This window comes from Seriola lalandi, unplaced genomic scaffold (genome assembly GCF_002814215.2).
Source record: "Seriola lalandi dorsalis isolate HSWRI2012SDOR001 ecotype SW California unplaced genomic scaffold, Sedor1 jcf7180002054898, whole genome shotgun sequence".
Classification (NCBI taxonomy): Eukaryota; Metazoa; Chordata; class Actinopteri; order Carangiformes; family Carangidae; genus Seriola; species Seriola lalandi.
In genome coordinates this window covers 5,416,220-5,438,404 of record NW_019525450.1, presented here as the reverse complement: position 1 = coordinate 5,438,404, position 22,185 = coordinate 5,416,220, and the positions used below count along the sequence as shown (strand labels likewise).

General features: G+C 40.3%; 4 protein-coding genes across 5 annotated transcripts in view; all 4 read right to left on the bottom strand.

The window, feature by feature from the left end:
• Positions 1-59: 59 nt before the first annotated feature.
• heatr3 (HEAT repeat containing 3) lies at positions 60-13,681 on the bottom strand. The gene is made up of 15 exons (XM_023429621.2): positions 13,369-13,681; positions 11,803-11,975; positions 9,720-9,807; positions 9,191-9,291; positions 8,670-8,779; positions 7,416-7,556; positions 6,911-7,203; positions 5,112-5,202; positions 4,758-4,912; positions 4,384-4,466; positions 3,697-3,833; positions 3,285-3,373; positions 2,561-2,704; positions 2,297-2,473; positions 60-2,073 (listed from the first exon to the last, which is right to left on the bottom strand). The coding sequence occupies exons 1-15, from the start codon at positions 13,507-13,509 to the stop codon at positions 1,960-1,962; spliced, it is 2,037 nt and encodes a 678-aa protein (XP_023285389.1). The 5' UTR covers positions 13,510-13,681; the 3' UTR covers positions 60-1,959.
• Positions 13,682-13,806: 125 nt separating this feature from the next.
• cnep1r1 (CTD nuclear envelope phosphatase 1 regulatory subunit 1) lies at positions 13,807-16,650 on the bottom strand. Its single transcript, XM_023429623.2, has 6 exons — positions 16,542-16,650; positions 15,839-15,910; positions 15,486-15,559; positions 14,532-14,641; positions 14,274-14,328; positions 13,807-14,179 (listed from the first exon to the last, which is right to left on the bottom strand). Exons 1-6 carry the CDS (start codon positions 16,564-16,566, stop codon positions 14,138-14,140), a joined length of 378 nt encoding a protein of 125 aa, XP_023285391.1. The 5' UTR covers positions 16,567-16,650; the 3' UTR covers positions 13,807-14,137.
• Positions 16,651-17,035: 385 nt separating this feature from the next.
• LOC111672246 (arylamine N-acetyltransferase, pineal gland isozyme NAT-10-like) overlaps positions 17,036-22,185 on the bottom strand; it is a 6,940-nt gene continuing 1,790 nt past the window's right edge. Inside the window, exons 1-3 of one of the 2 annotated variants that reach the window (XM_087180199.1) lie at positions 19,285-20,164; positions 18,840-18,966; positions 17,036-18,495 (exon numbers count right to left, since the gene is read on the bottom strand). In XM_087180199.1, the coding sequence (XP_087036325.1) occupies positions 17,618-18,490 (873 nt within the window). In that variant the 5' untranslated portion in view covers positions 18,491-18,495; positions 18,840-18,966; positions 19,285-20,164 and the 3' untranslated portion in view covers positions 17,036-17,617. Of the gene's footprint in view, positions 18,496-18,839; positions 18,967-19,284; positions 20,165-22,185 lie in introns of those variants that run through there. The other variant, XM_023429622.2, reaches the window with a different exon arrangement.
• Positions 21,038-22,185, bottom strand: part of LOC111672358 (arylamine N-acetyltransferase, pineal gland isozyme NAT-10-like) — a 2,785-nt gene continuing 1,637 nt past the window's right edge. The window contains exon 3 of the mRNA XM_023429774.2: positions 21,038-22,178. Within this exon, the coding sequence (XP_023285542.1) occupies positions 21,870-22,178 (309 nt within the window). The 3' untranslated portion in view covers positions 21,038-21,869. The remainder of the gene's footprint in view (positions 22,179-22,185) is intronic.

Sequence of the window (22,185 nt, the reverse complement as noted above, 5' to 3'; positions counted from 1 at the left end):
TTTGTTACATAACAACGTCAGATTTATTATTCTCTCATCAGAGTAAAATGGACAAGATGTAAGATGCAACAATGCATACCCGATTTATTTTCTTAGATCACTGCTACACTTTTAACCTCGCAGGTTTTTGATTATTCCAATCACCCGCGTCGCAGTTTACATACCACATATCCCAGAATTTGAATTTGAGAAGAAACTCACACGATGTAAATGCACAGTGCATGTTATACTAAGTATTATTAAATTCAAAATACATCAATTATTAAAACGCTTAGTCATGGGTATTGTTATGGTGTATTGTTGTTATATAGATTCTTTATAGGGCTTTAAATAAAAAATATTTTCCATTATCTATTATCAAAGGGGGTAATTTATAAATCATTTACAAAACAAAATGTGAAAAGAAAAAAAGTTCCAACTACACTTTCCCAGGGTGTCTTGTTGTTCATTAATCAGCTAATCACTTCCGCAATAATTTCAAATAGGTAATATCCCTATTTGTTCTTCTTTTTGTATTATGTATATAATGGTATCCTGATGACAAACTGATGAGGGTTAAAAGTAGCTGTTGTGTTGCTGCTTATTATGAATATTGTTTTGCGTTTGAACATCATTTAAACTCAATAAAATAAGGAATGATTTATATGTAGCAATAGCTACATTTAGTATCAAACAAATACTTTTAGTTTTAGTTCTGCTACCTTTTAATTGTTTAGGACATTTGATAGGAGACAAACATAACGGGATGTACTAGACCAATATTTGGTCATACGATCCAAAAGATGACCAACAGTTTTAAGAAATCAGGATTTATTTCAAAAAAGGCATTCATCCGTAGCCTGATGACATATTTTCCCTCAAATATCTTTTTAATTGTTTTGTTTTTATCAATTTGCAATTTTATTGATATTCTCTTTAAAAGTCATCAGAAACCCAAACAAGGAAAGCTGAGGAGTTGATAAGATAATCCACGAATCAGGTGCAAAATAGATTTACAATTTTCAAATGTCAAAGCCTGTTGTAGAACAGGACCGCCAGCTTTAACAGCAATTCTGGATGCTGACTGATCATTATGGTTCTAGCAATGCAAAATCTTTTTTTAAACTTGCATTTAGGCAATTATCTTATAATGTTACTCAGAGAAATACTCTCAGTAGAAAGCTGGCTGGTGTGGTGACTTGCAGGCAGAAAAGCAGCTACCACTCCATGCATCAGTGTAGTGGAATTAATGCACATGGGAAGTGGAGGATGCACGGAGAGGCAGAGGTAGAGAATAGGTGCTCATTTCTAAAGGCTAAAATGCCTGTTTTAATACACTGTAGTCTTATTATAACCTTGGCAGTGAGCATGCCAACTTCTTCATCTAAGTCAGTTACTGAAATTAAATAGTAATCTCGTTACTCTTAAGCAAGCCGATTGCTTAAAAAAAGGATTCCATAAAGCAAAATCTCATTTTCATACAACAGCTGTTAATTTTTGAACAGCTCTGCCTCTTACCCCTCGTCAGCAGCAAAACATCACATGTTTTTGCCCATTGAAATATGGGACTAAAATAAGGGTACCCATGTCGAAACCTGCCGTCACCCTCACCTCACCACACCTGCTCTATTCAAATGTTACTGGGGATATGAAAATACTCACATTGAAGTCTGAAAAACCTTCTGTGTTGAATGTAGGGAAAACACTCTTTACACAACACGCTGTAACTAATAATTATCAGATTCCACGCTTCTTTCTTCACAACAAATAAACTTTCACATCACTAAAGTAAAATAGTAAATCATTATTTGGAGAATATAAACATTGAAATCAAGCATTAACAAATGGTTTACTACCAACATAATAAATACTTGATGGTTTCACAACCATATTCTGTCTCATGCTATGCTCCTGCTAGCATACAGTATCCGACCAAACCATACATGTTTAACTGATCGCAATGTAAAGTACTGAAAGTCCTCATTTTTTCACCATCTTCTCCAGATAACCAATGAATCTTCTCAGGTTGACTTTGATGTTGTCGAGGACACACAGCTGCTGAGGGCTGTACTTGCCTCTTCCCTCTTTACGAATCTAGCAGAAGAAGAAAACTTACTGTTATTTTACAAAGGTGAAAAAAAATCCACAACTTATTGAAAAGATCACATGAAGGAATGTTGAGAGCAATACTAGTTACAAAGAGGTGAAGCAAATGTGCAGTGGTGGGATTCACGGGTTAATAATTCAGTTGGAAACTGTTACATGCAAGAAGAATCATCAAGAACAGTGTTCATTAAATCAAATGAATCCCTTGTACCTTGGCCTTAAAGACAGGTTGAAGTGCCTTCAGTGCAGGTAGTAATTGAATGTTTTTAGCAGCTTCCTCCGCTTCATCTCCATCCGCAAAAACATCAAACAAGGCATCAAGTGCTTCTCCGTTTACAACCAGGTCGGCATCCCTTGTGGCAACTTGAAGTAAGGCATTTCCAATCATCTGTGGGAGCAGAGTTTCTTAGTGGAGCAACAAATATTCCACATGAAGAAGAAAAAGAAAAAAAAAAAAAGGAGAGAAAAATGATACCTTAAGGGTTTCAACAGTTCCTTTCTCTTTGGCTAATGTGCTGCCAGTGATGCCCAGAATGGCGACGGCGTTGACCCTCACACTGACAACATCACAGCGGGTGGCCGCTTCGCTCAGACTCATCAGCTGCTGGGGGGTCATACACTGAGAAAAACCACAGATATTGAGCTGTCTGATATAAACATGGTCCACAGTGTTTAATGGATTTTTTGACAGGAATTCAAAGCCATGTTTCTGAGTAGGCTCTATTTATTCAGTCAACATTGTCAACAATTATGGAAGTTAAAGAGGCACTCCACCAATTTTACGCGTGAATTTCAGTTTACCGATCATGATAAGCGCTACTAAGACTGAAAACAGTGTTCTGTGGCTCTGGAGGAGATGATGTCATTAGGGTATCTCAGTTTGGGCTTTTTGGGACATTACTTTTTAAATGCAAAGCCTCCATTTCAAACTGGAGCTATGGTGTTTGTAAGACGTGGCTATTTACCAAGCTAAATTATACTGTATAGGAGCCAGCATTTTTCATAGATTTGTCCGTATCAGGAACTGAAAGTCAGGATATCTCAGCCTCAGCTGCATAGATTTTAATCATTTTTTTACAACCCCAAAATTTTATGGAAGTGTAATACTAAACCTGCAGGAGTAACATTTTAAAGCTACCCAATTTTCCAAATGTTTAAAATCTCCATAGGAAAAGATGAAGCTGTGGTGAATTCTGTACCTGGGGGATATTTTTGGAGGCAATCATCTGTAGCAGAGACCGCATGGCACTGATGACAGCCTCGAGGAACTCCTTGTCTTTGGGTATCTCTGAAAATAAGAGGGGACATTGTGCTTACTTAGCAGATGTATTAGATGCCTCAATATTGCAACTCTGTACTGTTGTAACTGATCCTCCTAGGGATGTACACTTTCACCTGTCTCCTATGATTTAAATGTGGGTTTCACTTTTCACCTCAATTGTGTTTCCAAATATAGAATCCGTCTTTTGCTTATATCAATGTACATTTTAACCAAAAATAAAACAAAAGAAAGGAATACTAAATGTGACATACAGTGTGTGTGTGTGTGTGTGTGTGTGTGTGTGTGTGTGTGTGTGCGTGCTGTATCACAAAATGACATAAATGTGAGACCTGCTGCACCAAAAACCAGGGTGGACAGGTGCTGCGCTGCTCCCTGCAGGGCTGCTGGTCCTCCCAGAGACTCTGCGTCCATGGCGGAGAGTATGCTGTGGAGGCACGTCAGAGCCCGGTATTGTACGCGCTGCATCCTAAAGTAAAGATGACTGGTGTTATAGAGCAGTAGGAAATTTCAAGCAAGAATGTATCAACGAAGTCTGGTTGAAGACGTATGCTGGGATGGACAACAAAAAATTTACAGACGGTTACAAATTAAAGGACAAAACTGAAAAATGGGTGGGGAAACAGGATGAGAGTGGACCAATCCATAGAGCACTAGGTGTCACTTGATGGTTTGATGAGTTTGAAAATTATGTGAATCAAATGCTGTGGCCTTCACAGTCACCAGATCAAAACCCAGTTGAACGCCTATGGGAGATTCTGGACTGATGTGTTAAGCAGCACTCTCCACCACCATCAAAACACCAAATGAGGGAATATCTTTTGAAGAACGGCGTACATCCCTCCAGTAGAGTTCAGAGACTTGTAGCATCAATGCCAAGGAGCACTGAAGCTGATCTGCCAGCATGTGGTGGCCCAACACTTTACTAAGACACTTTATGTTGGTTTTTCCTTTAAATTGTCACCTGTCTGTAGATCATACAGTGAAGCTCAAGAGAAGATGTGAGGTGAGAGGATTACTTTTTTATCAGGCCTCTCCAGGAGGGATTCTGGTGGCAAACATCCATGGCTTCTGTTTTGGGGAACTCAGTCTTTTTGAGGACCTTGAGTCAAGAGGGAAAAAAAGGCATTACTTTCTACCATTTAGTGTTTTGCACACAGATCTCTGTTAAACTCTACAGGTAAGTAATTCAGTCGTTCAGTCTAGGATAGCGTTTACGTGGGATTCACTGTATATTCAGAACCACATTTCAGGTTGGCAATTACAGCTGTACAATAAGATGACAGTTCTATTAAGTTCACGTTTGTCTTAAGCTTCTGACACCATGATGAACTCCTGCTTTATGGCTATTGACAGAGGTGAAGCGTTACTGATGAAGCAGACGGGTATTTGCCTTTTCAGAGATGCTGTGGTTGATTAAGGCCTCATGAACCTCAGCTGACAAACACAGCGGAGACATAAGATTGGACACTCCATCGCAAAGACCATCAGGACCCATGTCGCTTTCATCGCTGCTCGACTCATCCTCCCACTCGTCATCAGAGGGATCTTAGCGGGCGCACACACAGAGAATTGATTAAGAACAACAGAAGGCATGTCTGAGCACTCAGATGAACTCATTCTGTGTATTTCTCGTTTTAATAGCTTTTCTGATAGACAAACACATACTGGGTAGCCATGTCAAAGGAAATAATGTTGATGAAGAGTGCCTGGGGTCAGCACTGCTGTCCATGCCCACAACACTCACCGTCAGAACAGCACATGTTGACGATGATCTCTAAAGACGTTTGCTGGGCTGTCAGCAAGGCCGTTGCCTCCCTCAGCTCCTCCTTGCCCCTCTGGACAAAAACAAGCAGCCATGTGAGTCAACATCCTACCAAAACGATGACTGTTAGCACAGTTATCACCCAGTCTGAGCTCAGCTGCCCGCCACAGTGAAGAGATTTATTCCAACAGTTGTATTCAAACATGTCCCGTTGCACTTTTGCACTATGATGCTCGTGAAAACCTGCTGCAAGGGTGTCACTTGACGGAAAAGTGAGGTTTCAGTGGGGCTTATTTGTTCAGTCCCCTGTTAAAAACAATGTCTGAGTGTGTTTATATAATATCAATAATTCAAAGCTTAGATCGAGATAACCCCATTGTATAACCCCTGATATTGGAGGGTATGTTGGAACGTCACCATGAATGTCACCCGCAATCTTGGGGCTCTCGCTGTGACTGAGCTGAGAGGGACAGCTCTGTCTCGCCGAGGTCAGATCTGGGGACTGTCAGCATGGTCGAAGCCAGAAGCTGGTCCCCAGTTGAACCTTGCTGAGTGTCCCTAATCTGCTCCCCCGAATCCGACAGTTTGTCTGTCCTGTCAGTCTGCCTCGCAGTCTAGGATGACTCATACACCACCTTTTCACCTGGCATTAACATGAGCCTCCGAAATACAAAACTGTGTCGCTCGCCATGAACACAGACACGTCACATCCTAGAATTTACAGCTCTTAAAACTGAGGGTCATTTTTTTTTACTCATATATTGTCGATCCACAAGGCCCAGGGGATTTTTATTAATGTCATTTAAGACAGTTTATGTAGTTACATAGTAACATAGTAACATATTATATGTTGACTGATTTTTAAAGAGTCCACTGTATCCTAAGATTGGTCCTGAACTTTGACTTATGAGTCAAAACATTCTCAGTAAAAGAGGTAGCACTTCTTAGAAATTGTGTGAAGAGAAGCTATCAGTAGCTTTAATTAAGTTGAAGTGCTGAATGCAAAGTGAATACAATCTATCCAAAATACTCTCCTTCACGCAATGACTCAGCCTATAGCAAGCTTCCAAGGTGGTGCATCATGGTTGCGTCACAGCTTCACACACATCTTGTCATAATAAAGATTACCCACCATTCATTTTGGTGGGTAATCTTTATGGTGGTGGTACATATAGTTTACGTATTCAGAATCGGTTTCATCTGTAATTTATGCCTGTGTGTTTTATTATTCATTGTCTTTCAAACTTAAATGAGATGGTAACACTTGGGAACGTGTATGAATGGCCTTTATTGTTAAAGCTGAATTTGAATTTTGATGCAATTAAGACCAAAATTTTAGCGTGAATGACTTTATACATGACTCTGGGTCTTAATCTGATAATACTGAATTTTACTTTTCAGGCTAATGCTGAGTTTTTACAAACGCTTTTGGACAAACACACATTTTTGATGAGGATACCTTAAATTTGTTTTTTTTAAAGTGACTACAACATGTGCTGAGCAAGATGTTTTACTGTTGAAAAATAAACCTGTCAGCTCTCACTGGTGGACAAACTGTACTGGTAACACTGTCACTGACTATATCAGTTCATATCAGTCAATTTATCAGTAGCACTATAATATCATGTGCAACTGACAACGAACAGGCTCTTAATCTCTCTGACAAATGTGATTTACTGTGTTCAAAGGTCAACTTGTATGGCCAGAGGGGCAACATGGCTTTCTATAAGCATAATGAGAGACAGCAACACATGACGTACAACATGAGAGACATGGCTTACAGGCAGGAGGTCGGAGAAGTCGTTATCAACCTTCGCAACTTTTCCATTCCTCTTCTGTTTAGGTGCTTCCTCCTCCTCGTCCATCTCCTCCACAGCGAGCTCACCTGCAGCCTGGTCTTCTATGTCTTTCACAGCCGGTGCATTTCTGTGACGAACCTCTTCTGCTTGTCTGAGCTCAGGTATGAGTGTGCCTGCGTCCAGAGCCAGGCACTGTGACAAGGTGGCCACCACAGCATTGAGAGTCTGGGCCTGACGGGCAGCAGGCAGGCTGCCCTTCAGATTCCACAGCGTCCCTGAGTGACACAGCGGGCGCAGTTAGGACGTAGGAAGAGATACTGATCACAGTCACACTATTTATCAATTGCCGTGTTTGCTCCTTAAATTTGACAGCAACTTCAGTGCACAGAGGACATTTTTAATGTCCCCTTCAACTTGTTTGTTGTGGCAAGTTACAGTTTTAAAACAATTTAGAACAAAAAAAGACACGACAAGTAAGAAATTGTACCTGCAGCTAAAGTCCTGAGGAGAGTGTGTGCCATGCCTGGCTGAGATGTCAGCAACACGTTCTCCAGGGCGCCAAGCACAGCAGTGTTCATGCTACACAGCAGCTCCGGGTTATCCTCAGTCACAGTGTGCAAACAGTGGGCTGGGAGAACACAGAGAGGAAATATTTTCTTCACCACTGTTCTCCCAAACTTGAGAAACCAAATTATTCAGAGGTTAGGTCTAAGGTCTTCGTTACAGTGCATGTGCAGTAAAAGCTAATTTAGGACATTTGTAATGACAACGACCAGTTCACACGTTACAAGTTCATTACTGTTACCAGCCTCAAACAATACGGAGCGGTCTGCAACATTTACGCATCATCATCATACGAAAAAGCTTTTCCACTAATAAACAATAATATCATATGCTATAAGTGTGATCTTTGGAAAATACAATTTAGTAGAGAATTATTAAAAGAAAGGGAAATATTGCACTTATGGCAAGTACTTCAGTTTATTTTCTGGCATAATGTTGCAATAAATCGACCAAATGTTGAGCTGAGCCTATAGTTTTATGGGCTAATTAACTAGTTCATATCTCCTCTGTTTAATCCACACATAAGCTAAAATGTTAAACAAATCATTGTGGTTTTTTATGTGCTGGACTATTTCTTGCTGTCCTGCTAGCTGTAGCTCTTTTGAGAGTATAGAGCCAAAAGTTTCCTTGAGTATCTCGGTGTTTCTTAAAAGTCAGGAAAATGAGCAGGATTGTTGATTTCCCTCGGGAAATGGCAACAAATTCTGAAAAAACAGGACTGCTATGACCTGAGGATTTTTTTTTTACAATAATAGGGATGTAACAAAACATATCTACTTGTGAAATTATTGAAGTGACAGAGTGTAAAGAGGGCTAATGTTGGGGCCACTGGTATTCAGTTTTTATTTACTCTGAGCTAGCAGTTAAAATGTTTTAAGCACCAAAACCATGTTTTATCACATGTGCACACAGTTGTGCACGTCTTGTCTGGTTAACCCGGCACTCAAATGAATGGTCACTCAGGTGCACAGTTGGGTGTTTGCGAGGATATAAATGTCAGTGCTGTTTGGAGGCTCCATACGAGCAGTAATGAAACTGTGTGTGTCCTGTCATGATATTTAGACAGAGAAGTGAGGGTGGTCATGAATAAATAACCTGGTCAGCTAGGATGAACACAGACCTTTATAAATGAAAATCAATCATCACAACCAATTAACAGAGTAGTAATTAGTCCTACCAGCAGATATGGCCAGTTCCTCATTGTGTGGGTGTCTTTCCAAACACTGGACGACCAGATCCAGGAGACCTGCTTTGTTGAAGACAGACAGCGCCTGGCTGCTGCTCTCACTAGCAGGACAACATAATATGAGACAGATATAAGACAAGCAATAAATATACAGTATCCTTGGGTCAATAATTATGGTTTGATGTCACTACGAGCTGAAGAGACCAAAATTCAAGAAGTGGGCTAGCTAACCATGAAAGGCTGAAGTATATGATGCTGATATTATTATTATTATCATCATCAACAATTAGCTAATGGAATATCCCCTAGGGGATAAATAAAGTATCCATCTATCTATCTATCTATCTATCTATATCAGAATAGGTTCTATTCACCTACTAGCCTCATGAGCAGCTTACCGGCTGACAGCAGAGGACTGGTGAGTAGCAAGGTTGCAAGTTGCATGCTCAGTAAAACACCTGTAAACATACTGTTGTCAGCTGTGAACCAGCTTGCACAACCTCTTGGCTTACCATAGATTCCAGAGTAAGTTCACAGCCTCATTGGCTACATCCTCCACTGCGTTCTTCTGGTCTTTGATCTGCATGTCAGCGCTCTCAAAACCAGCACAGCACTGGAGAGAAAATAACACTGTGTTGCAGATGACAACAAAACAGGAATGATCTTTGTTTTTTTCCCATGCCACCCCTGGCATGAATTTAGTACTTGATTTTTGGCTTAAAAAATCCACAAGTCCCACGAGTATTGCAGTCATCATGTACCACACAGTGTAAAATGCTAAATTAACAAAATGAGAAAAAGTAACTGATGGCATATTTCTGTCTCAGGGCATATTCATCTCCAGGGACAAGTCAACACGCTTGAATTTGATCCCAGGAATCCATCTGTTTAAGTCTGGGTGAAGCCATTTTTTACAAATCACTAATATCTCTGTTCTGGGATGAAACCTAATTGCTGAGGATATCGTCGTTGGCTGTAACAGCTGCTGATGAGGAGGAACTGAAGTGATGCAGTGAGCTAAAAGCAGTGGCAGTGTCTCACCTCTCTAAGCAGTGCTGTCAGAGGAGTCATGACGTCGTGCTTCACCATGTCCTCACACACCTCCTGACCTCCACATGCACTCAGATTCCTGTCAGGGAGAAACAGTTGCAGACGCACACACATCAGTTAGACGGAGGAGATTCACTGACAGAGATGCTGCTTGTGTTTGTGTGTATGGGGGGAGGGGGGGGGGTCCTGGAGATACACTGTGAGCAATGCTCTTATTTTGATATCCAGAACATGGAACCTGATTTACTGGAGGACAGAAGTCAGGACAGGGGTTAATGATGTACCCTTGTACCAAAACAAGTGCCGACCGTGTAGAGGATTACATTGCTGAACACGATGACTGTTGTGTTGCTGCTGCTTAGAGTGTCATCTGCACTGATTAAATGTTTGTTTGATTTATTTTGGGGGGAGTTTAGGATAAGTTAACAGGCCATATACATTCAACTGTGATCTGCTTTCTACATAAATAGACATTATAAATAGAATCAAATGTTTAATTGAACAATAATCATGGGACAATAATAACAAGCCATCAAACCATGAAAACCTCACTGATCCTTCATTCTTCCAACGAAGCCTTTTATTGTAGCATGGCGCCCCCTGTAGAAGCAACATGACAAATACTGTCATGTGCTACATACCACAATGAATGTAATATTGATTGAGGAAAAAACTGAAAAAAAAAAGTATTAATTGTAATATTGTGCTCTAAGATTAGCTTTTTGTTTTGTTTTTTTATTTGCTTTAATTTGTTACTGGGTTTTTATTTCGTCTCATTTTGAAGTATTGCACCATCTGTGCCAAAGCTTGCAAGATGTCCTCACCCAAAATCTAAGTTTTGTGTGAGCACAGGTTGTAGAAGGCCCTAAACACTCAAGGTCCATCTATACATGTGTTTTCACTTATCAAAGCTGATTTTAAAAATAGTCGCACATTGGTTTCATCCATGATCACAGTCGCCTTCCTTGCCTTTGTTGCTCTTTTCACATTGCAACATTTGTTGAGCGTTACTGCAACTGATCGACTTTGAATAGCGTGAAAGTGGCGGTAGAAATGTGTAGAGCCACATGCAAAACAGGGCTGTATAGCACTACTAATGGGCAAAATCTCCACACGGTACCTTTAGGCAGGTTTTCCTACCTTCGCCACAAGTTAACATGCAGCGGGCCTGATCAGCCCTGCAGCTGATGATGCTGACTGGACTGAGGAGGCGCTTCTGATTTCATAAATATTACATTAGGCCTTTTTCAAAGTAGACATATTGGCAAATTTCATTAACAGTGGCTCAGTTACCTCAAGTGTCACAGCGAGGACATGTACAACAGCAGGACCTCGGAACTGGTTCATTTGAATAGAATGCAGTTTTTATTGATGTAAAAAATCCCACCTGGACTTTTCCTGCATTGACATGTCAAAACGTCTGCCCATAATAAGCCCATTCCACAACCTCCTCATTACTTTCAAGGGTTCTAACATAGGGTTCTTGTATTTACAGAGGTCAATGCACTCTGCTTCACATCTCCCACTGATGATTTTCATTTAGAGCCACAACTATTACTCAATAAATCTATTAGTCGACCACCACAAAATAAATCGGCAACTACTTTTTATAATCAACTACTCATTCAAGTAATCTTTTAAGCAATTATTCTATGTTTCCAGCTTCTACTTTTTCTGACACTTTCTGCTTTTTCTGGTTTATCTAATTGTAAACTGAATGTCTTTGGGTTTTGGACTTCAGACGAAACAAGAGATATTAAGAGGTCATCTTGAACTTTAACTACTTGCTGACATTTTGTAGACCACACAATTAATCAGCAAAATAAATGGTAGATTCATTAATAATGATATTTAATTTGTCTATGCTCTCCACAGAATGAGAATAATTGGTCTACGGCTCTTATGTAGGTTGGTTAAAAAATGAAGTCCCTTGCAGCAGCTGTGTGCAGCTGCCCCAAACTTCTTGGAGGCTCCATTTCTTTGCCTTTGGAAACTAAGTCCAGATCTGATTAAAACGACAACCTGTTTGTTGGTGGGGTGGAGTCCAACCAACATCCCTTCACTACTGCCTCACCTGAGTGCTCCTGTGGCCGTCTCCCTGACAGCCAGGCTACTGTCCAGCACCATGGGCCCGAGGCGCCTCACAGCATCCCTCTGAAGGAAACCAGGGATGGTCTGGCTCTGCTGCACCACGCGAGAAATGCTGGCACATGCAAACTCCCGCACATCTGCACTCGGACTCTGCAACTGTGGAAAGATATACAAGACATGACAGTAAATACACTGATCAAAAATATAAAACAAAATACATAATTTTACTCCCATTTTTCATTAGTTGAAATAAAAGATTAAGATTTTTTCATTTTACACCTTATTTCTCTTTGTTCACAAATGTGTTTAAATCTGTGTTAGAGAGTGCTTCTCCTTTGCCAAGATCATCCATCCACCTGACAGGTGTGTCATATCAAGATGCTGATTAAACAGCATGATTATTGCACAGGTGCCTTGGGTTGACCACAATAAAAGGCCACAATAAACTGTGCAGCACAATACCACAGATGTGTCACGTTTTCAGGGAGTGTGCTGTTACCTGTGAAATGAATGTACATTTCACCACCAGGTGTCTCCAATGTTGTTTCTGAGAATTTGGCAGTACATCCAACCAGCCTCACAACCTTAGACCACATGTAACCATGCCAACCCAGGACCTCCACATCTGCCTGCTTCACCTGCAAGATCGTCAGAGACCAGCCACCTGATATAACAGTTGGTTTGAACAGTCAAAGAATTTCTGCACAAACTGCCAGAAACTGTCTCAGTGTAGCTCATCTGCATGCTCATTGCTCTCACCAGGGAGTTGACCTGACTGCAATTCGTCATTATAACTGACTTGAGTGGGCAAACGCTCAGCTTTGGTGGCGTCTGGAACTTCACAGATGAATCCCGGTTCTCACTGTGCTGGGCAAATGGCAGATGGGGTCTATACACAATTCCTGGAAGCTGAAAACATCCCAGCTTTTGCATGACCCGCATCAAAAAGTAGCCTTTTATTGTGATCAGCCCAAAGCATACCTGTGCAATAATCATGCTGTTTAATCAGCATCTTGATATGCCACACCTGTCAGGTCAATGGATGATCTTAACAGAGGAGAAGTGCTCACTAACATGGGTTTAGACATATTTGTGAACAACCTTTAGAAGATATAAGCGCTCTGTGTGTATAGGAAAACAACAAACATTTAAACTCTTGAAAAATGAGAGCAAAGAGAGAAGTGTTTATATTTTTGTTCAATGTTGTGTTTTGTTCAAACTGACAGGTTTCAGTCTCCCTGAAGCGTGCACTTAATAATAAGAGGGCATAAAATTGTGTTCACATACAAGCTCATTTACACAGAAAATTGAAACGTTATCAACAATGACTAACTGTACAACAGAAGCCTCAATAAGAGTCTGAGGAGTTCAGTCACACATTCAAAAGTTCATGCTCATCACTAAATTCGAGAGCTACACGTTTATACCATTAAAAGGAAGCCCTCTGTGTGACGTTTCACTGGTGTTTAAATGCCAACCCACGATGCAAAGCTATATCAGACGTATTAAGTCATTTCAGTGAGAAAACAGGACAAAACTGAGTTCCTACTTTCTCCAACAACTCCGCAGCTGGACAGTCGTCATCACCGTACTCATCTTCCTCAGGCTCCGCTTCCTTCACAGCGTTCACCGGCAGTCCAACAGCGTTGAACTGCGGACGTTTAAATTTAGTGGTTCTACTTTTACCCATTTCAATTTTTATTGAAGTGCAGCCGGCACATGCAGCGTGTTCTTATGTCCTTTTTCTCCCGTTCACTAATGCTTAGCTACTAAACCTCAAACATACAGTCCGGTTCCAGCCTGGTTGGAGGAGGCCATGTGGAAGATTGCTTCTTGCCGTAAAGTGCTTGTTACTATCAGAAAGCAGACAGGCTGTCGCAAAACCATGAAAACGGAAATGCAAACGTACAAAGATTTTAGCAACTACAAATTAACCACAGACAGTGGCTTTACATGTAATGAGAAATAGATTTTAAAAAGAGACTGCTTCACACCTGGATTATTTATTAAGTAAATAACATTAAAAATAGAAACATTTAGATAAAATACATGCTTACATCAGAAAAGAAATAAACACATCTGAACTCACACTGAAGGAGTAAAATATATCAAAGACTATGTGAGCAGATCAGCAGCTTCAATGGTGACAACACAGCAACACTGTTAAAAGGCCCGATCAGTTCATTTCTTATGTCTTTCAAAATATATTTCCATTGCGATGAAAAATCTGACCACCCACAGGACACAAGTCACTGAGCAATCAGTGGCTATCAGCAAAGGCCAGGTATACTGTCTGAACAGCTCCAACAAGCTGGTGGTTATTGGGTGTTCGGTCGTGGTTTGAGTATAAGTTTCCCCGTCTGTGAAAAGACCAAATAAGACAAATTTTAACAATTTTATATAAATACAAGCTGGATAAAACGTCCCATTACATTACTTATAAACATTACTCACATCATCACAGGACATGTTGTATTCTGCTAAAACTGTCCGACAGCGAGCAGCGATACTGAAGTGGCAAAGGTCAAAGATGTTAACCAGTGACCAAAAAACATGAACAGAAATGAATCAGTTATTAAAGAAAAGTGCCCAAACATTCATTTCCTGCATGCACTGCACTGCACTTTTTGGTCAATGGCTGTGGTTGGATCTGTGATGTGTAACTCTAACAAAGAATGCTGTTTCATATTAACTGAAATAGACAAAGGATACATTGATGGCGCCACAACTCGTTTGTGTATCCCAGCGAAGAAGAGAGCAATTAAAGTGATGCAGCTGATCGTGAAGAAGGGATGATTCCACAATGATGAAAAGAACGAGACCTACAGAACAGGAGGAACCAAGCAAAATCAATCATCAAGTCGATAACAAAACTTTCACTTTTACAAATCTTATTTATAGTGAGCTATGGAAATCAAATTTAAGTGTATAAGAACATTAAAAAATATCACTGGGTTCCCTGAGAAATTTGGTTATTCAACAGAATAATAGTATAATGTACAGTGAAAATGACAGAGGAAATCAAGCCTTTTTTCAATCTTAAAGCTCAGTTTGTGAGTATTGAGAGAATTCCCCAAACTGTTCACTAATCTCAGTTATATTTTCCGAAAATAAGACCACAATGTACATTGTGTTAGTTACTAAAAGGGCACACATCACTCTGCTACTCAGCGACCTACACTGGCTACCCATGGCCACCCGAATCAGATTCAAGTCACTAATGCACAGTGACTTCTGGGTATGCACCCATCTACTTGAACTCAATCATACAGGCTTATGCTCCTTCCCGGCCACTGCATTGCTCCAAGAAATGTCGTCTGGCATTGCCATCCCTGCACACAAGGCACTTACAGTCCAGACTATGGTTCGTCTTCGGTGCCCTGATGGAGGAACAAGCTACCAAATGCTATCAGAGCAGGGCCGTCCCATCTCTATCTTAAGGAACTTCCTCTAACACCCTAGCATGCCTAACTAGCACTTACTACACACTTTCAATGCACTTCTTTACATGATCTCCTTGCACTTATTGTATAGATGTAGTACTTAGTACTTACACCAAGCAAGGTCCCCTACTGCACTGAAGCTCTAGTAAAGTCCCTCACTTGTAAGTTGTTTTGGATAACAGCCGTCTGCCAAATGAGTAAATGTAAATGTACTAATACATACCTTCTGTGTGTCTGGGTCTATTAACCAGTTCCAAGCCCCAGTAGCCGTACAAACAGACACCACTATCAGAATCACTGAAACAAGACAGGAGAATGGGACCCAGTGCATCAATATGACCATATCAGGAAATTTCAAGTGATTAAACTGCAATTATATCTGCACCAACTGCTGCATTTACTGTAGGTAGAGAGTGTCAGCTTCTCGTGAAACTTTTGTTTGATAATCATCAAATGTACAGTTGAGATGAACAGAAATACATATAATATTGAAATATTATGGCAAATAAATGCACCATGTTAGCCAGCACATCTTGTCTGCCATGGTTATGACAATCACCACTAGCAGTTACTTACTTCTCCACCTGCCTGTTGCAGGTTGCAAACACGAGACATATTCTGTCAGTCTTCTCTCAAACGCCTTCAGGTCTGAAACATAGACGGACATATCAATGCACGCTGTATTTGAACCTAGTTTAATGGCTGTATAACAACTTAATCTTTTCAGTTCTGTTCAATGCTATCTCTCCTTATGTTAAAGAGTATTCATATAACTAGGTTCATGTTAATCTCAGCTCTAAAGCTCCGTTTGTGTCAGCTTGTATCTAAGTGGTTATTGCAATTCTTGAATATGGATGTAAAATATCAGAAACTTTCCCTTAAAGACTGATTATGTCACACTGACAGGCAAACAGTAGAATCAGTAGTAGTAATAGTAGTAGTAGTAGCAGTAGTAGTAGTAGCAGTAGTAGCAGTAATATCTATAAAGCTTCTTCCCGGACAACACAAACTCACAAACTTAATAACTAATGCAAATATGTGTTTGCTAAAAAACTACACAGACGAAGGACTGGAAGTCTACTGTCAGTTAAGCTAGCAAACATTAGCAAACATGCTAAGTGTCGACATCAGACTAGCCATCTTGTCCAACGTAACACCTAACTTTGTAATCCCATTATAAGACGTTTGTTTTGAATCTTCAGGTGATTACCGCCGCCAGCCTAAAACAATACAGCAGATAGAAAAATTAGATGATATTAGTTGTTCTCTATTTGGTTACCTTCGGCCTGTTCCAGGGAATTCATGTCTGCTCCCAGCAGCCTGCTGGTGGCTGTGCTACTACTTCTTTTCCGCTGAATGACAGGTTGTACAAACCAATCCGCATGGGCTGTGTGCTAAGGTCTAATATGATTGGATGTAAACCAAATAATCAGCGGTACTTCTGGTCTAGGTCCCGTTCCCTGCTTTTGGCCTACTACCAAACCCTGATCGGCTCCAGGGGTCTAGGTGTCGCTGTTTCTAAGGTTCCAGTCCACATACACAGAACACATAACAAAATATATACAAATATAAGACAAATAGCATAACAATCCAAAATATTTAAGAAGGAAGAGGGTAGTACTTACACAATAATTCTTTAAAAAATGCAGATAGAAATACAGTTAAAATATTCTTATTAAATAATGCCGGTTTAAACCCACTTTGCATGGGCAGGGACTAGTGGGTTTGGTAGACGTTTGGCTGTGCATATGGACATATTCAAGGAGTAGGACAGAGTCTTGATCATTTTATTTATGTAAAATCACATGAATGACATTTTAATAAAATGTGTAAATTGGAGAGGAAGTTGGATTGTGATTTGGCAAGGATTAATTAGAGCTCTTTCACATTGACAGTGCATCATGGTGTGTTACCAGATCATCTAGATAAATCAAATCAGTTAGAGCTAACAATAGTCATTGTGACCTGTTACCTTTTTACACCTTGGCCCCATCTGTCCATAATGTTTCAGTTCAGATCTCTAAAGCTTTCTTTACTTTCCTGCAAACTTCAGTCTGGCTTTTATTTTGTTGATACACACTCAGGTACTTGACTTAAACATACTTGATTACTTTTCAACTCTGGACCTGCATTCGTGACAGTGAATGAAATGGCATAACACATTTAATGTCCTATTTATTTGTACTCCTTTCAGTCATTATAAAATGGCATATTTAACATTGTACAAAAATTTTTAAGCACTGTTAATTTTTGAAATAGAAGATTCTTCAACAAGCTGCTTTACCTGGTCAGTCATGAAATTAACACAAGTTGTGACATTTTCCAGGATAATTCAAAAGCAGGACGTGTTGTTTTTCAGATTGTGTAGCAGGCTTTTTTGTTTTCAGGCTTCAGTTTCTTCTGCAACTTTACATTGAAGTTCTCCTTCAGAATTTGCTCTATCTCATCATCTGGTATGTCCCTCATGTCTAAAACATCAACACCTTCCACAGGTTTGTAGGTGACCTCACTGTAGGTCCAGCCGATCAGGGCTCTGAATCCTGCAGGTGTTTGCAAAGAGCAGATGGACTTATTGGTGAACAGTGAACTAGGATCTGTCTGAAGTGTGTGGCTTGTCTCAAAGAAATGATCTGCGTCACGAGGCACCAAGGTGAAGCCGTAGATCTGCTTTTTTTCCTTCCTGTTTACCAGGCTTGAACTGGCAAACTCTGGATTAACAACCTCTGGCTTTCTACCAGTCTTCTCCAGCACCCACATGTCCCCTTTGTCTATGAGACGAAAGACCCCAGCTGCCTGAGGTTGGTCTTTCCCAGAGATGAGCTCCAGGGGTTCCCACACTTGGGAAGATACCCCAAAGCTTACATCTGTTATGTAAGCCTTTCCATCAATGACAACCTTGTTGATGAGATGAGTGTCATCAGGGCCAAAGTCATTGACGGTACTGTAAAACACTCTGGAGCCCAAGGTTGTGGTGTTGTAGCCCATTTCTCTCAGCACCCAGCCAAAAAGAAAGTTGTTCTCAAGGCACCAGCCTCCACGACTGCTCCTCACTATCTTATTGAAAATGACCTCCAGGTCCATGATGATCTTCTCACCACAGTGAATGCTGAGGTTTTCAAATGGAATTGACATGACATGTTGTTTGTGGATCAGCTTCAGTGTTGCAAGATCCAGTTTTTCATAAGAGCCATGGAAACCAATTCTTTTGAAGTACTCCTCCAAATTCATCTTGCCTGTAAAATACGGTATGTCATGATTTTATAGCACCAGTCCACCTTTTACACAGTTGCACTCAGTTTTGCAATGTCATTTCAGTTGTCTCAAAGTTTATAAGGACACTTCACCTCCCACATAATTAGGGAAGATTTAATGATTAATCAGGGATCATAGAAGTTTCTCTTGATCAAACTGCACATTGGCGAAGCACATTTTTCAGTGCACTCACACTTTTTTATGCATGTACCTAATAATAAGAAATGGTCATAGACCTACTTAGATGTCAGAAATTCTAGTCCTAAAGTTTGAGACTTACAAAACTTTGCAGCAGAAAACATAAAGAAATAGTGTTCAACCTTACCTTTCACGTAGGCTGCTGGTGCAATCAATCAAAATTGTGTATTCTGAGGACAGAGTATTTATATGGACCCAAAGCTTCCCCACACAGGAGCTGCAACTCAGCTGTTTCTTCCTGGAAAACTTCCGAGCTGTGAAGGACCAAGCTTATAGTCAGTAAAGCTATGTTTGGTTTAGTTGATGATTTGCCTGGGCACTTGTGTAATCAGTGCCTGAGGTGTTACTCCACAGCCGCTTCACTAAGGGACACAGTATAAAGGGAACAGACACATTACACAGACGGATATGCTTGCCAAAATTACATTCTGATATTGTTTCATTTTGTCAGCTTTGTCATGTCAGTTAGTGGGTAAACCCAGTCAGGTCATGTAGCACCTCTGTGTTCTCCACCAGTACTGGAGGAACCATTGTCCATTGCTGTGTCTCATTTCGTGTATTTCCATACTCACGCTTGGTGTTTTGAGTAAAGATTGAACTTGCAGTGCACATTGAGTACTTAGCCTAGGTCCTGCGCTCAAAATGGTCAAAAAGTTGAGTATAAAAGAATGAACACTTCTCCCCCTCAACGGTCACCATCTTGGCTACGTAGCGGAAGGGGAGGGACCAGGGGCCGTGAAGCTAATTTCAAATTTGTGAAAAGGGCGACCAAGAAAGGAGGAAGCGACGTCGGCGCCGATGGTGGCCTAATTTCCACGTCAGGGGTACACACATGGGTGTTTTATTAGAACGGGTCTTATAGTACATCCACGGACACACACGGGAAAGTAAAACGTTAATTTTGAGTCAAGAGAGCAAAGCAGCCGGCAGGTGTGCGACATGTTACGATCGCTATTTCCGGTGAGTGTGCAACGGCAGTTTGATTTAGCACAACACTACTCTGTTGAAATTCACACACTGTGCCAGTGAGTATATATGTACACAATGTACTACATGAGTTTACTGACTGAAGTATCTAATTTACAACATGGGTCTTGATTAACTGTGTTGGGCCTTTGCCCTGAGCAAAGAAGGGTCATAAATATTTGTTGGTTATCATGCATGAATCCTTTAGGTTAGCTGAAGCTGTACTTTTAAAGTGAGTCTACATAAGTTTTGAAGGAAAAAACGACACATTATTGTGTTAGAAATGAAAAGTTGAACACATAACCAATATTATACACCCTTCCTCAGTTCAATACACTGCAGGGAATTGCAGCCACAGCCTTATTTGGTTTGATATGACCAGTAACTTATGGTGGCTAACAGTAGCTATTGTTGGTAAAGTTTATATAGATCACTCTTTAACAAATATTACTGAGTCAGTTAATTGATTATCATTTACCATCATCCCACAATGGTCATTTGTTGCCAAAATGGCCACTGTATAGCAAAGGTTACATAGTCTCATTGTAAGAAATATTAAGGCCAAGGTGATAACACCACATGCAATATAATAATGTCAACTTCTCTGAGCAACATTAAATCAATGCAAAAGAGTATAAATACTTGGTGTCACAGGAGAGATATAAGAGACAGTTGTGCTGGTGGATGTGGAGATCAGGTGACTGGCAGGACATGGTGGACAGGTAAAGAATGGCAAGGATTGGAAATTTCCATAGAAATGCAAGGGCCAAGGGAAAGTATGAATGTCAGAAGGAAGCAACAAGGACACTGATTGTACCTTCATGGCAATCATTCCTTATATTAACTTGACCTCTGGTTTTGTCCCATGGAATATTTCTACAAACCAGAAAACAGTATAGCACACATTACTTCACTGTCAGTCAGTCAAGCTCCCCAAGCTCTGCTGACCTCTGATGCATATGATTGATGACTGATTTTACACTGCTGACCTGTTATCATCCATCACTAGAATATGCGTTCTCCACCAAACAGAGAAAAACACAGTGACCAACATATGGAGACAAGGTGGGCTGTGTGCACAACTATCAGAACTAAGGATTTTAGGTAACCCCTCTGTGGACTCCTCTAGAAGTTTTCCACACAATGTCTGCAAATGTAGTCACAAAAGCAATACAATTGAGGTGACTCCAACACTTGCTAATCTATGATGAGAGCTGCCAAGAAGAGGATCTGAGCTTTAGTCAGGGAGAGGTGGATGCCTTCTCCTCTCTATCTTGATCGGGAAGATTGGACTTATCGGCCAATACACAAACCTACGTACATCAAACAGACAATGATAAACTTCATTATACAAAAAAATTTAACTGGCATTGTAATTCTTGGATTTAATACACAGGACTTGTTTTGAAACTCTTGTTTCTGAAGAAAAGGATACAAAAGGTTATGAGCATAATATGATATATGAGTAACAACATAGAATACAGGTGAGTATAAAGTCAAGAGCATCAAGGTTGGCTTTATCATGTGACTTGATAATATACAAGTTGAAGCTCAACAGGTTGCATTGGTATAAGCAAGTTACTACAACACAAAATAATGGCGAACAACATTGCTCAGATTTACTTAGACTGAAAACAATTTTCCTTGGCTGGTAATACTTTCATTGAGAAAGGCATATCCGCTCCTTAAATTAACTCTGGATACTTGGCTTTTACAGAATCCAAAACAGCTGAAATATCCTGTGGGCTCCATCGGTCAGCCAAACGCTAACTTTGATACTACACCACACTGAGCAGGCCATTATTGACAAAGTCTGGGTCTGTTTTTTTTCTCTCCATACTTTCATTTTTCCATCACTCTTGTACAGATTAAAAGTGGTTCATCATTTCATAACTCTTTGACTAATGTTTAGTGTACAGCCAACAAAGTTAGGTTTCTTACATCAACTTTTTGCAAACTGTAACCTGACATACTGAGGTACCTGATTTAAATATACATTATTACTTACGCTCAAAAGTGTCAGTGAATAATGCTATTATTTTCATTGTACAAAAAATAAATGAAAAGCATTGTTAAGTTTTGAAATAGATGATTTTTCAACAAGCTGCTCTACCTGGTCAGTCATGATGAACACAGGTTGTAACATCTTTCAGGACAATTTAAAAAAAAAAAAAAGAATACATGTGGTTTTTCAGAGTGTGTACCACGCTTTGTTGTTTATAGGCTTTAGCTTGTTCGGCAACTTTACACTGAACTTTTCCTTCAGAATTTGCTCTATCTCATCATCTGGTATGTCCCTCATGTCTAAAACATCAACACCTTCCACAGGTTTGTAGGTGACCTCACTGTAGGTCCAGCCGATCAGGGCTCTGAATCCTGCAGGTGTTTGCAAAGAGCAGATGGACTTATTGGTGAACAGTGAACTAGGATCTGTCTGAAGTGTGTGGCTTGTCTCAAAGAAATGATCTGCGTCACGAGGCACCAAGGTGAAGCCGTAGATCTGCTTT